Genomic DNA, 14,438 nt, shown 5'->3' with positions numbered 1-14,438 from the left:
GCAGATGGAAAAGCAGGTTCCACTCACCTGACTCGGAGTAGTGGTAGAGCTCCTGGTAGGGCGCAATGCGGACTGTGAAATTAGCAGGGATGGGAGGCACCTGGCCCCGGATGGTGGTCCTCACAATCAGATAGTTCTCTGGGTCAAGCCCCTCGGCCGTCTGAGTGACATGTACCCGCTCCTCTCCAGGGGAGAAGGTGACTTCCAGGTCATGAGTAAAGGCAGCACCTGGGCGAGGAGAAAAATGACACCAGGAGGATGAAAGCAGGCCTTGCTTCACTGAATGACGGCCAGCCATGTCTTGTCTTCCCCATTCCTACTATTGCTGGTGGTGGGACCTACGAGATGACCTGATCTCACGGCTAAGGCCTCCCTGCAGCTGCTCTCATACCCTCCCCCACGCCCACAAACAAAAATGCTGTCACAGGGTGGTGTCACTCTGCCTCACGCCTCGCCTCTTTCTAGGAACTTGTTGCTGAGAAAGAGAGCTGCTAGGTGTAGGCAGGCAGCGACACAGGGTGTGGGTTAAATGTGAATCTGAAAGAATAACTTATTAGTGTAAGTATATCCCTGTAATAATGGGGACATCCTGATACTAAGTGCAAACTGACCTGGAGATATGACATCCTGCCCCTCTATTTGGAACTCAGGTTTTAGTCATGACGTGGCGGCTGCTGAGCACTGCAGCGGAGCTGGGGAGAACTTGCCCCAACACTTCCTTTCATGAGGCAAAGCAGGGGTGGGGGGAGAACTGACTCGGACTTATAGTGTGGCCTTTGTAGGGTTTCCGAAGCTGTGAATCTTAAGAGGCACAGATCATCTCCTCTTTCTCCCGAGGACCAGTTGGTGGGTTTGAACCATCAACCTTGTGGTCAGCAGCCCAAAGCCTACAGACTGCACCACCTGATTGCATGAATGGTCAAGATAAATCCACTAGGGGGTGGGGGAGTGAGGGAAGAAACACGTGAGCACCTGATATCAAGGGCGCAAGTAGAAAGAAAATGTTTTGAAAAGGATTATGACAACATATGTACAAATGTGCATGATGCAATGGATGCATGGATTGTTATAAGAGCCCCCAATAAAATGATTAATTTAAAAATGATAAATTCACCAGGAAACAAGATTTTTCAGGCAGGGAGCTGGAGAACCCATGAACTGTCCTACACACATTTGCTCTCAGAGGGTGGTCCCTAGACGGAGCTTGTGGAAAATGCAGACCCGTGCACCCTTTCCTGGGCCTCCCAAATCACTCTGCAGCTCAACAAGACCCCCAGGGGATTTCTGTGCAGTTTAAACTCTTGGCGGGTGTGCTAAGTCGGAGACACAAGGGGCATGAAAGTGGGGGAGCCAGTCTCTTTCCCTTCAAGTAAAATCATCTCTCATTAAACTCATTGCCACTCAGTCGATTCCAACCCATAGGCACCCCACAGCACAGAGTAGAACTAACTGCCCCTTAGAGTCTCCAGCCTCCAATCTCTACAGAAAGAGTGCCGCTGTTTTCTCCTTTAGGGTAGTTAGTGGCTTTGAACTTCTGATCTTTGGGTTAGCAGTCAAGTGCCTAACCACTGACCCACCACAACTGTTAAAACACCACAGCCCCAGTGAATTGATTCCCACTCCCAGACACCTGGGAGGATAAAAGAAAACTGCTTCATAGTTTCTGAGGCTGTAGAGTTTTATAGGCGCAGCAGCCCTGGGGTGGCTGGTGGGTTTGACCCACTGACTGACCTTGCAGTTAGCAGCCCCAACCTAACCCACAGTGCCACGGGGGCTCCTTAGAGCTCCTCCAGGTGCCCCGAAGAGGATTGCTTGGAAGTTGACATGTTTGTGCAAACCATACGCAAAGTCTGACCAATACATTTCAACACGTTGGAGTGAAAGGACATAAATGCTCCTACTTCTCCGAGCAGCTTGGAGAAGATTTGGAAGAAATCATGGTCAATCATGCAAAAACAGCCAAACCATCTCTACACACTCTGAGGGAAATGGAGACGCCTGTAGCTCTAAGACACGAAACACTAAGCCCCACCTTCACTATATAAAGGCCCGGGCAGTTACTGACTCACTGTGGGATATCAGCCCTCCCAAGTTCCCCACTCACCGGTGGTGCGGAAGCCGTTTTCTGAGCCTGGTTTTTCTAACGCAAAGAGCCAGCCAAACAGGCCTCCAATGGAGGTGAGGGGCAGGAGGGCCTGGGCCGCGGGCTCTGGGATGTCGCTGATCGCTGCGTAGGCTCTGCCGTCATTGTCCACGATGTAAGCGTGCAGGTCCACGTCGGTGAAGTGCACAGGTGTGTAGCCCACATGGAGGTGGCCACTCACTTTCCCATTGACTCGGTGAGGTGCCCCTAATGACAGCAAATACACTCATCCATGGCGGAAACCCACAAGTCAAACAATCCCGCTGACAATTCCCAAAACCCACTCTCTCACAAGCCGATGGGTTAGCTAGAGCAACTCCATGTTCCCCAACTCCCATCTTCTCTCTCCTCTCAGAGCTGGCTCTAACCGAGCTGGGGGAAAGTGGGGAACACTTCAAGACAATTCTCAAATCAGGAAATCAGCCCAAATATACTTAGTCCGCCAATGTCTTGAGCACCGACACGTGGCTCGTTCTTTGATCAGGGAGCAGGGTCCCCGGTCAACCAACAGCGTGGCTGGAAACAAGCCTGCTGCAGGAATGCACACAGAACAGCCCCGCCCAGCCCGCACTAATCACCTTCCAGCAGACACTGCTTGCCATTTCCGTAGAACCTGGACTGGCAGTGGCAACAGAAGCCGGTGGTGTAGTCGGTGCAGAAGGCGTGCTGCGAGCACTGCCTGTGGTTTCGCTCGCAGGTCTCCTTGTTGGCACCATTGTACCTGAAGACTGAAACAGAAAACAAACGTGCAGGACAAAGACTAAGGGACTCCACCGCTGGCGCCGCCACGCTGTATCATACACGGCATCTTCACCATAGGATCAGTTTAGATTTGCAATAAACAAATGGGTTTTGATGTTGAAGAGACAGGAACAACTTTCCACCCAGGGGGAATGAAACTGCTTTGCCTTTTGGCAGCGAGGGCTGCTTACTGCTTCCATATGGGTCTGATTTCAAAGTTGGTGAGCCAAGATGAGGCGAGAGTGCTCTAAAGTGAAAGCCAGCCACTAAGTGTATGAAACGAAACTGCCAGATGTCGAGGTCAGAATAGTAAAATATTAGCAATGTTGTGACTCATCCAAATAGCAATGACCTCCTCAAAGGAGGCAAAAGTAGAGGAAACTATCAAGTGAGGTCTTTGTATTTATTCTTTTCTTAGAACTTAAAACAGATGTATTGCTTCCTTACTATATATATACACACATATATAGATGTGTGTGTGTGTGTGTGTGTGTGTATCGTCAGTGAGATGAGGCAGAATAGGTGGTATGTGGTCCATCCCATGGCTGAAAGAGAGTGCTTTCTCCCAGGACACAGGGGGTGCTGATCCCAAGCATGACCACAAGGTGGCAAAGTGGCTGCACACACCTCAGCCTCCAGGTCCCTCAGAGCTGGCAGTAGCTGGAGCATCCAGGAGGATGCTGGACACTGGAGGATGCTGGACACTGAGCGCTGGTGTCCAGCGCTGCTTCAGAGGAAGAAAGCTACTCTGCCCTCCGTGAGTGGTAGTCATGCTCCAGGTCTGGGTTTGGAGGAGGAGATGGAAGTGAACAGAAGCACAGGAAACACCAATATTCACTCCTGAGTCCAGGGAGGACAGAAAGCAAACAAATTAATGGGGAGGATATAGCGGCGTATCTCCAAAGATACGATCAATAGAAACTCTTGTATCAGCAAGTGAAAACATAACAGTGAAAGGCAGCCTTTAAAGCCCACATAGAAGCAGCACACCAGCCTGTGTAATTGCCGATGGGATCAGGGATCAGGCATCAAAGAACAAAAAATCGTATAATTGTGAATGAGGGGGAGCATGGAGTGGAGACCCAAAGCCCATCTATGAGCAACTGGACATCCCCTTACAGAAGGGTCACAAGGAAGAGACGAGCCAATCAGGGTGCATTGTAGCACCGATGAAACATATAACTTTCCTCTAGTTCAGTGGTGTTCAACCTTCCTAATGCTGTGACCCTTTAATACAGTTCCTCATGTTGTGGTGACCCCCAACCATAAAATTATTTTTGTTGCTACTTCATAACTGTAATTTGCTACTGTTGTGAATCAGGCGACCCCTGTGACAGGGTCATTTGATCCCCAAAGGGGTTGCAACCCATAGGTTGAGAACCACTGCTCTAGTTCTTGAATGCGTCCTCCCACCCACCCCCATCCCCCCACACTATCATTATTCCAATTCTACCTTACAAATCCGGGTAGACCAGAAGATGGACATTGGTACAGATCAAAACAGGAAACACAAAGAATCCAGGACAGATAAACCCCTCAGGACCACTAGAGAGTAGAGATACCTGGAGGGGAAGGGGAAGGTGGGAGAAGAAAGGGGCACTGATCACAATGATCTACATATAAAACCCCTCCCTGTGGGGGTAGGGGAGCAGACAACCGAAAAGTGGGTGAAGGGAGACATTGGTCAGTGTAAGGCATGAAGAATTTTAAATAAATTATCAAGGGTTTCTGAGGGAGGGAGGGAAATGAGCTGATACCAAGGGCTCAAGTACAAAGAAAGTGTTTCAAGAATGATGGCAGCAAAGATACAGATGTGTTTGACACAATGGATGGATGTGTGTGGATTGTGGTAAGTGTTGCATGAGCCCCCAATAAAATTTTTAAAAAATAAAGGTAACCTTTAAATAGTGTTCCAATTATGGCAGATAGTATTCTAAGTTCATAGTTATTAACTCTTCATTTGCCTAACAGCCCAAGGAAGAAGGAATGATTTTTACCCGTTTTGAATATTGAAAAGCTAAGATGCAAAGGATTAAAGCGACTTGCCTAAAATTGGGGTTTTTACCCAGGAAATCGGGCTACAAAATCCATGCTTAACCTCTGTCCTCTAGTACCATCCCTCAGACTCCAAGGATTTTGGTCATAAGAGCCAGGTGCAGGAATTCATCAGGGGCTGGGGTTTATTCAATATGGACATCAACAAGCAAGACCCGAGTCATACTTCATCAATTGGGCTCGATATGAGAAGAGAGCAGGCAAGATTATCCCCGCACATCAGAAAGAACCTCCGAAGAGTTTCATAGCAGCATTAGCGTCTCCACAGGGCTGCAGTGCTGTGGACAGAGCCATCTCTTGAAGCACCAAGCAGTGGGGGCAGCAGGATGAGTAAACTTTCCTCCAGTGGAAAATCTGACTAGGTACCTAGTACGAGTCAAGTTATTGACTCAAGATTTGGTACAGGGCCTAGAGGGCTCCGATGAGAAATTCCATTTCGATATCAATAGGAAATTTGGCATAATGTTGAACAGTGGACAAGAAAGTGGCAAAACTCAAGGCAAAACAAAACCCCCACCACAAAGACGCAAACAAAACCTAAAACAAAACTTCACTGCCACGGAGTCCATCCCCACTCATGCCGCCCCCAGAGGACAGAGTAGAACTGCCCCTGCCGGTTTCTGAGAGTAACTCGTTATGGGAGCAGAAAGCCTTATCTTTCGCCTGTGGAGCAGCTGGCGTTTTTGAACTGCTGACCTGCAGTTAGCCAACCAATGCATAATCCACTATACTACCAGGGATCCTAGGCAGAAATAATGGGAGTAAGTAATGGTAAAAATATCATAACTGTTGCCATGGGAAAATTTTTTTACATATATAGATATTTTTCTATTCTTGGTTTAAGAAAAGGGAGGAGACTTTTTGAGTAAAAAGTAATGAATGTAATTTGGGTGTGTCAAGCGCTCAGTTTTCTCCAGCTTAGGAAGACTCAGCGAGGTGGGGCTGAGGGTGGGGAGAGTGCTGGGCTCCCAGCTGCGTCAAGCAGCACAGCTCTAGGGGTTCGCGCCCACCCGAGCACCTCAGACGCTCTCAGAACACAAGCGAAGGAGGCTCTGTTTCAACAACGGCTCCGGTGGCTTCACAGAAACGGTCGTTGGCCTCAGCCTCCCCGGCTGTAAAACCAGGATGGCTTTCAGCCCCTGCCTCACCACCGGATCACACGCCAATCACATTTACGCTGAAGGCATGGCTCAGCACGAAGACCAAAGGGTGTGCTTTTCAGGACATTCAAGGACAAAGAAAACGGAGCAGCTGCTCTGTTCTGCCCTCGCAGAGTCCTGGCGGCACTGCGGCTAGCCAGCAGGTCGGTGGGCTTGAACCCACCCGCCTCTCCCCGAGAGAGGGAGCGGTTTCTGAGACGACCTGCAGCCAGCAGGGAGAACGCTCTGTGGGGGAGCGACTCGGTCCTGCAGGATCACCAAGAGTCAGAGCTGTATTGGATCCCCTCGACGTTAGCTGTTCTGGGAAGGGTTGTGCTTTGACCTCCCTCCTGTCCTAAGAGAGGACTGTGAAGCAGGTGCGACAACAGACGTGGAGACTTAGGTTAATGTCACGAAAAAAGCAACGTTAGTCATCAGTGTCGATGGTAAAGGGAGATGTAGTCATGCACTTGGCATTACACATAAAGCTTGAGATGTTTACAAGTCGATTGGAATGTAGACTAATTTTCTACTCCACCCCACCCCCCAAGCAAAAAAAAAACCCCACAGGTAACAAATGGTGAGCGTCCCATGAAAGGCTATTATGAACCTGAAACTCATCAACCCACGGTCATCCAGTTGATTACGACTCAGTGACTCTCTATAGGGTTTCCTGAGGCTCTTCATGTTTACTGAACAGCTTCCTTTCTCCCTCGGGATGGCTGCTGGGTTTGAACTGCCAACCTTATAGTTAGTATTCCAACTTTCACCCGACCGTGTCACCAGGACTCCTTCAAACAGGAAAGGCTGCTGAGGGACACGACCTGATTTCTGATGCACGAAGAGATGTTGCCACGGCAGTCAGACGTGGTGGTAGTAGAGCAGATGAGAAGGAACCAGATCTGGAATAGTCTGAAGGCGGAGCCACAAGGGCTCCTGATGGTTAACTGTGTGGTGTAAGAGATAGGAGTCCGAGATGACTTTTGCATTTTTTGTGTGAAAAAGTGGAAGGGTGGAGCTGCCGTTTACGGAGATAGGGAAGACTGGCAGGGAGAAGCCAGCCTAGAGATTAGGCCTTCTGGCAACAGCTGCAGGACATCAAGGAAGTCCCATCCCAGCTTTGACAGCCACTTGACCCCCAGGAGGATACCAATCAGCCCCTCAGGCAGAGCTGCATTCCTCCCCAGGATTCCAGTGACCATTAATCAGAATCGTCTAGGAAGCTGGTGAAATGCAAATCCCCAGGGCCCACTTCAGGACTACCCATTCCGGCTCTGAGTGGCTCCTGGGAATCCCGCCAGCAGTTCCCAAGAGATGTTTGTGCCCACTCATGTTGATGTTGGTCCTTAGAAATGCAACCGTCTCTCATTCCTAAGCTAGGGTTGCTCATTATAAGATAATGAATTTAACATGGTCAGCTAGCTCTCACAACTCAGTACTGGCCGTCTGAGAAGCAGAGCTCAGTGCTGATGGTCGACTTGGGTCTAGACCCACAAGTAGGCAACATGACCATCATTTCGTGGAGGTAGCCAGTGTCAACTTGCCCACAAAGCAAGGTAAGCACAGGCTTACTTGTATTTACCTACTGATCGGTGGGGAACAAGTTCACATGTTTCCACTTCTAGATAGGCTAGCATTTCTCTAACCCACAGCACCTTCCTACAGAATCCAAAAGCCTCTTCACAAATCTACAGTCCCTCGCATGAACTGAGCATCCTGTAAGCAAGGTAAGCACAGGTTTACTTGTGCTTATTTATACATCTGTACTGGCCATTTCCTTTCTGGATAATCTCTGAGGTAGTAGAAAAACATGTGACATGGCTCCCTACAGATTAGTAAGTAAGCACAAGTGAGTCTATGCTTACCTGGCTTAGTGAATAATCAGCCCTGGAGGTAACCCAGAGCCCGAGAACCTTTCCTGGTGAGAGGAGAGAACGGGTCTGTCTTAGAAATATGATCACATGTAGCTGTCATTCTAAGGCAAGGAGAGCAAGAACTCCGGCCCAATGCGAGTTCTGAACTCTACGAAGGACTTGCACTTAGATGCGAAGATGCTGACGCATTTGAAGTGTCAGCGTCATTGTCCAGGTCCCGGCTGGATGAGATGCTCAATGAGCAAAAGCAAAGACACAGGTATTTCCCCCTCTTGTCACTGCTCACATCAATTTTCAAATGTATTTTCATACATTTTTCCCCGTTTTGGTTCAGTGGCATCATATGCATGTTAAAGATGAGAAAACCGAGACCCTCGGAGATGATACGATCTTCTGAATCCAAATCCCCCTGGGCTCTTTACACGGCACTGGGGTCCCCCCTTTGGTGGGCATCACGTGCAGATTCTGATGGAGACAATGAAGACAAACTCACTGCCGTCGAGCCCATTCCAACTCATCGTGATGCTATACGAGGGGGTCGGGGGGAGAGAACTTGCCCTGTGGGTTCCTGAGGCTCTGAGTCTTTACAGGAGTGCAAAGCCTCACCTTCCTGCTGTGGTAGGGCTGGTGGTTTCAAACTCCTGGCATTGAGATTAGCAGCCCCCAGTGTACCCCACTCCACCACCAGAGATCCTCAGAAGGTTGAAGAGAAGCATGGAAATTAGTATATTTAATAAGAGTCCCCCGGTGAGTTAGGTGGAGATAGATTAGAGCCAGTTTACACAGCAAATTAGTCTCCTCTTTAACCATCATTAAACAAGAATTTCAGGCCTTTGGTTACCGTTTTTCACAACAAGTCAGCCTTTTCATGTATCTCCATTCTGTCTGTTCCCTTTCCATCAATCTAGCTTCCCTTCCCCACCTCCTTTCCTGTGTCTCCGGAATGGTGCAAACCGCTTACATTCAGCGCAATTATTGATATGTGACGCTGCCATTTTGCAATGCTTGTGTATGTTAATGGTTTCTTTGTTCCACTTAATTTTGTGTGGCGAACTAACTTAGGGTTTTTTTGGCTGTTCCTTTTGAGGTTGGTTTTGTACTTGCTGAGTCTATTTTCTTATTTTGGTGAGATTAATTTTCTTCGTAGTTTCCCTAGTTCGCCTTCATCTCTATAAAGCTATGGCAGCCTGGTATCCCATTACCCCTTGGACTCTCTCCCATCTAAGGTTCTATCACCACACCTTGGTCCCCCTTTTGTTTGGAAGTGGTCATCAGTTACAGATTGACATTCTGGGTTCCCTATTTTCACTTTTTCAGCTGTATTGTTTTTAGAATTCCTTATCTGAATTTGTATCTGGAGGAGACGGTCAGGTGTCAATCTCAGATTTTTGGCTGGTATCATTAGTTCTCTGCCTAAAGTTTCTCTTTAATATTTCTTGTATGTTTGGTCTGGCTTTTACAAATTCTGTTGATTTTTGTTTTTCTGGAAATGTCCTAGTTTTGCCACAATATTTGAAATACTTTTGCAGGATATGATTCTTGGTTGGCATTTCTTTCCAGTCAGGGTTTTGCATATGCCACCCCATTGCCTTCTTGCCTACATGGTTTTTGCAGAAAAATCAGAATTTAGTCTTATTGGTGCCCCTTTGTAGATGTTATTTCACTTAACAATAGTTGCTCTCAAAATCCTGTGTGTTTGGACAGTTTATCAGATGCATTGGTTGGTTTCTTTTGGGTCTATACTGTATGGGGTTTGTTGAGCTTCTTACAGGAAAACCTTTCATTTTCATGATATTAGGAACCTTTCCTGCCAATAAACCTTGTAAGATTCTGGTTTTTTTTTCCCATTCCTCCTGTTCTGGAATTCCAGAAATAATCATGTAACTCAGATTTTCATTTTTTCTTCTGATGATTCAAATAAATTAGTACCCAGAGATGTGCCTTTTATTTCACTCATTCTTTTCCCCATTGATTCTATTCTATGCCTCTGCCCTCCTATTGAGCTATATTTTCTCAGATTTTATCATTAGTCTTCTGGATACCATTTGGGTTTTATGACTTCTAATATTCTGCTTGTCATTTTGAACTCATGTTGCTTTCCTGAATTATTCTAGGTCTTGTATCTACCTTGATCTCTTTGTGGATCCAATACATAAGGCTTTTGAGTTCCTTGTGAGGTAATTCGGTTACCATTTATTCATTCGGATAGAAAACTATCCCCATTTTCTTGCTCACTTGTCCGAATTATCTTATCCTATTCACACTGTTTGCTATTTCCTACGGTCTGAGGCATTAAGGTACGACTGATTTAAGTGCAAACAGCTTTCAGGACTGGAGTGCTGTAGCTGAGGGGACATTAGATGAGGGACTAGCATCACCTCGTTTGCCAAAGGTACACTGGTGCCTGTCGGGATGGGAATGCTGTTGGTGTTGAGGCGATGTGTCTGTCCAGCCAGTCACCCGGATGAAGGTGCAGGGAGCATTCGCGCTCTCCTGCCTTGGTGGTATGTGTGTTTACCACCTATTGATTGTCAGGTGACTGGGGCAAGGGTGGACCAGCCACTGATCTCAGGATAGATGGCCCAAGAACCCATACACCTGCCACTGGGTGAGCAGAGCAGTGCCCAGGTGGTCAAAGTGAGCAACATAGCCTGACAGAAGGTATGAGAACATGCGAGTGCATCCTGGATCACTGGTAGGTTCAGAGATGGGCAGAGGCAGTCACCCATCTCTGCTCACAGTCCACTTCCGAGGGACCGCACCACACACTGGACATTATCAGTGGTGACCAGAAGGGTACAGGGGTGCTGGGAATCATGCTTCCCAGTCTCTGGCGTGGTCACTGGGGCACTCCCCACCAAGTACAGCTGGAAATCTGGTCCTGGCCTTGACCAAGTGTGTGGAGCAGGAGCTGTCCAGAGTCTAGATGGGTGGGGAAAGTCTAGCCTCTGTTCCCATAATCCTCTGCTCTGGCAGCACCACCCACCAAAATGGTAGGGCCCAGTGCTGCTGCTTAGTTCTGACCTATTTTCTAGGTGCCTCCCTGCTCTCTGGATCCCCCAGGCTCGTTTTCACCTCCCTGCAGAGTCCCCTCCTTTGACCCAGTTCATGTTCTGCTCACCTTGCTCCACTCTGGGTTTGCCTGCACGGCATCTCTGGCTCTTGTGGTTCTGTAAAGATGGCTTTCTGTAGTCGTCACCCAGGAACACTGCTCACTTTGGCTCAGGATGGCCAGGCTGCACCAGGCCAGCTGGAAGGGCCCCTCCAGTGTGTCCATCTCCTTGTCCATCGTTTCCCTTCAGTTTCTCTCCCTTTGGTGTTTTAGCATCTGTGCGTGCTTCTGGTGCCTACATCGTCATCTGCATGAGTTTCACTGTGTTCTTTGTTCTTGTTGCAGGGAGAGGGCAAGGTATAAGTGACTAAGCCACCATCTTGGGCCATCCCTAGAGCCTACCTTTTGAGAAACAGCTTTATCCCATAGTCTCTTCCCCTTTGTCCTTACCCGTACAGGGCTGGCTGTCTGGCAGATCCTGCGATGGCACACACTTTTCTGGGGAACTCCTATTGTGGATGTGGAATGTGTTACAGTGACGAAAAGACAGGTCAGCTGCCAACTTTGCCTCACAGGGTGGGGACACTGGCTCTTGGACTTAAGAGATTAGTTGATTAAGGTTTCATAGCTACTAAAGGGATCTTAACACAAGAACGTTGTTGGTATCTTACCTTTGAACTCTTCTCGTGTTCTTAATCTTTAAAACATCAGGGTATAAAGAAGAAAAGTAAAGGCACTACCAAAGTTGGTAAGGTTTATCCTACTCGGGAGTTTGAACAAAGAAGGAAAACTTCTCGGCCCTTGTTCTGTCTGACCCATCCTTCAATCTTAATTTCCCCCAGAAACACTTGCACACTTGCTGTGCCCTTGGCCTCCCCTCACCGAAGCCTCTAACTCAGCCTAGAGCAGCAGTTCTCAACCTGAGGGTCATGACCCCTTTGGGGGTTGAATGACCCTTTCACAGGTGTCAGCTGATTCATCACAGTAGTAAAATGACAGTGATGAAGTAGCAACAAAAATAATTTTATGGTTGGGGGAGGTCACCACAACATGAGAAACTATATTAAAAGGTGGTGGCATTAGGAGGGGTGAGAACCACTGGCCTAGTGAGAAGACTGGTGTGAAATGACTTCACCCTGAGAGCACCGAGGGGTCTGAGGGCTGTCGGCCTGGGCAGGGGGTCAGTTCCCCATGTGCTCATGCGGCAGCTGGAGCGATTTTGACAGCAATATTTACTGTGATGCCAAGAAAAAGAACCAAGAGCAAGGTGATAAACGCTGTCAAAATGTCAAATGTATGACACATGAGGGGTGGGGATGCGTGGCTGCAAACAGTTCATGAGAAAATGAAATTAAAGGAAAAAAGATAATTTCCCCCACAAACTTGTTGAAGCCCCTTTGTATTGACCACATTTTTTTTTTAAGCCAAGAAGAAAAGGTGCCAACATTTTCACGGCCAGACAAATCTTTGTCATCTTGTCACTTCCCAGAAGGTGAAAATGAGAGCCGAGCAAGAAACAACCCAAACCAAATTAAAAATGGAAAACGGTCCATATTTTCCCTGCCTCATTTTACATCTCGATTCCTTTTGATGTGTAGCCGGGCACACGTGACTAGGACCCTGGGGTGTTTGCATCTGCTGCCACCACACTAACAGGTGCTCTCCACTGCTGGTGAAGGCACTCGGCCACCGCCCAGTGAGCCCCCTCCCCGGGCAGGTATCTTCACAGGGAGGTCTCCTGTCGGCACACACTCAGGGACCTGGAGGAGCACCTGGGCTGGGTGCTTCCACACCAGAGGACTGAACTGGGTGGGAGAGCCTCCTGCAATTCATCTCAGGGCACAGCCCTGTCGACAACACACTCTGTGGCCCTTCCTGAGGCCAAAAGATAAGGTGGGCTGGAGGCCACAGGAAACCGCGTTCATACCCTGGGCTTTGCCAGCATGACTGCCAACCAAGTACAACATGAGTACCCCCAAAAGGAATGTGATGGGGCTGCCCAGGAAGTCCTGAATGCCAGGTGCCCCTCCCCATTTCTAAGTCATCATGCAGCCCCGGGTTAGAGTACACTTCGCAGAGCACCACCCCGACAGGCTTCAAAACAGCTAAGTCACCCTCATCCCTTGCGACTCACAATTCAGGCATTCACTGGTCCTAGTCAGTGGAAGCTCCCTGGCAACTACCACGTCACTCTGTGTCTGTGTGCCTCTCTTCCTCTCCGTTCTTGCCACTCCCTCCAGAAAGGCCTTTGCTCACTCTTCCCCTCCCTTCCCTAGGACTTTTACTTGAAGGTCTGGTACAGCACTCCCTCCACCCCCACCTTCACAAGGACTTCCCTGAGGGCAATCTCTCTCTCTCTCTCTCTCTCTCTCTCTCTCTCTCTCTCTCTCTCTCTCTCTCTCTCTCTCTCTCTCTCTCTCACACACACACACACACACACACACACACACACTCCCTTTTCAGCATTACCTTCTACCTTTCAGCAATTCTTTCATGATTTACATCGAGTCTTGGTCTGTTTCTTACTAGCTACGTAAAGTCAGAGAAACTTCCTGATTATCTCTGGCCTTTACTTTTCTTCTCTGTAAACAGGGATTCCTAATAGCATCCTATCTCTCGCAAGGCCAGTGAAAGGTGATAACATGATCTGCAGTGAGCACCCAATAAACGCTAGCGAGGGGGCAGTGACTTATTTAATATGGGTCTCCAGCCAGTCTTTGTAAACCCCACCAAAGGGCTGCTCCCCAAGGCGTCTGGGCAGGAGGAGGGCAAGGACGAGGTTGACAGCGTATAAAATTCAGTTGTGCGTGATTGCTAACAGGATTAACTGTGATGGATTGGCCCATTTTTGCTATGTCGCTGAATATAAAACGAGCCACCTCAGCCACAGGAAAGGGACTATCTCACTATCAGAAAAGAGCCACTGTGCACAGCCCCGGGGGGAAGCTGAGAGGCAGATGGAGACTGCCCTGGGAAGAGAGGGAGAAGCACAGCGACCATGGATGGGCTACTCACAGTTCCTTGGAGGAACAGAGCAGGACCAAGGATGACGGGCAGCAGTTGTAGCATTGTAGCTCCGTTCTGATCCCGCCGGATGTGAAAGGAGAACTGCTGGGGACCAAGGACTCCACAGTAATCCCCTTAGCAACAGACCTAGGGCTGAGGAGCACAGCCACCACCATGACAAGGTTCCAGACTTCCATGGGAAGAGGGCCAGAGACAGCGAGCACCATCAGTCATTGGACTACTGAGGCCGAGCCCAAATCACCCGGAGTCCCAAAGCATGAGCCTCAAAAGCTAAAGAATCTTTCACAGCATGCTCAGGCCGTGCAGCTGGGCTGGAATGGGCTTGTGTTGAAAAATCAGCTGCTGCAAATTCTAGAGGGTGGGGGTCAGAGGGTCATCAGTGGGCCGCTCAACCAGCACCCTTCTGG

General features: G+C 48.6%; 1 protein-coding gene across 2 annotated transcripts in view; it reads right to left on the bottom strand.

Annotated features, from left to right (window-relative positions):
- Positions 1-14,438, bottom strand: part of NID2 (nidogen 2) — an 85,260-nt gene that overhangs the window by 37,322 nt on the left and 33,500 nt on the right. For both annotated transcript variants that reach the window (XM_075531178.1, XM_075531179.1), the window contains exons 5-7: positions 2,722-2,871; positions 2,105-2,350; positions 28-228 (exon numbers count right to left, since the gene is read on the bottom strand). In XM_075531178.1, coding sequence (XP_075387293.1) covers positions 28-228; positions 2,105-2,350; positions 2,722-2,871 — 597 coding nt within the window. The remainder of the gene's footprint in view (positions 1-27; positions 229-2,104; positions 2,351-2,721; positions 2,872-14,438) is intronic.

The sequence above is a fragment of the Tenrec ecaudatus genome, chromosome 14 (assembly GCF_050624435.1).
Source record: "Tenrec ecaudatus isolate mTenEca1 chromosome 14, mTenEca1.hap1, whole genome shotgun sequence".
Classification (NCBI taxonomy): domain Eukaryota; kingdom Metazoa; phylum Chordata; class Mammalia; order Afrosoricida; family Tenrecidae; genus Tenrec; species Tenrec ecaudatus.
The sequence above is the reverse complement of the archived record's forward strand: the minus strand, read 5'-3'. Positions and strand labels throughout refer to the sequence as shown.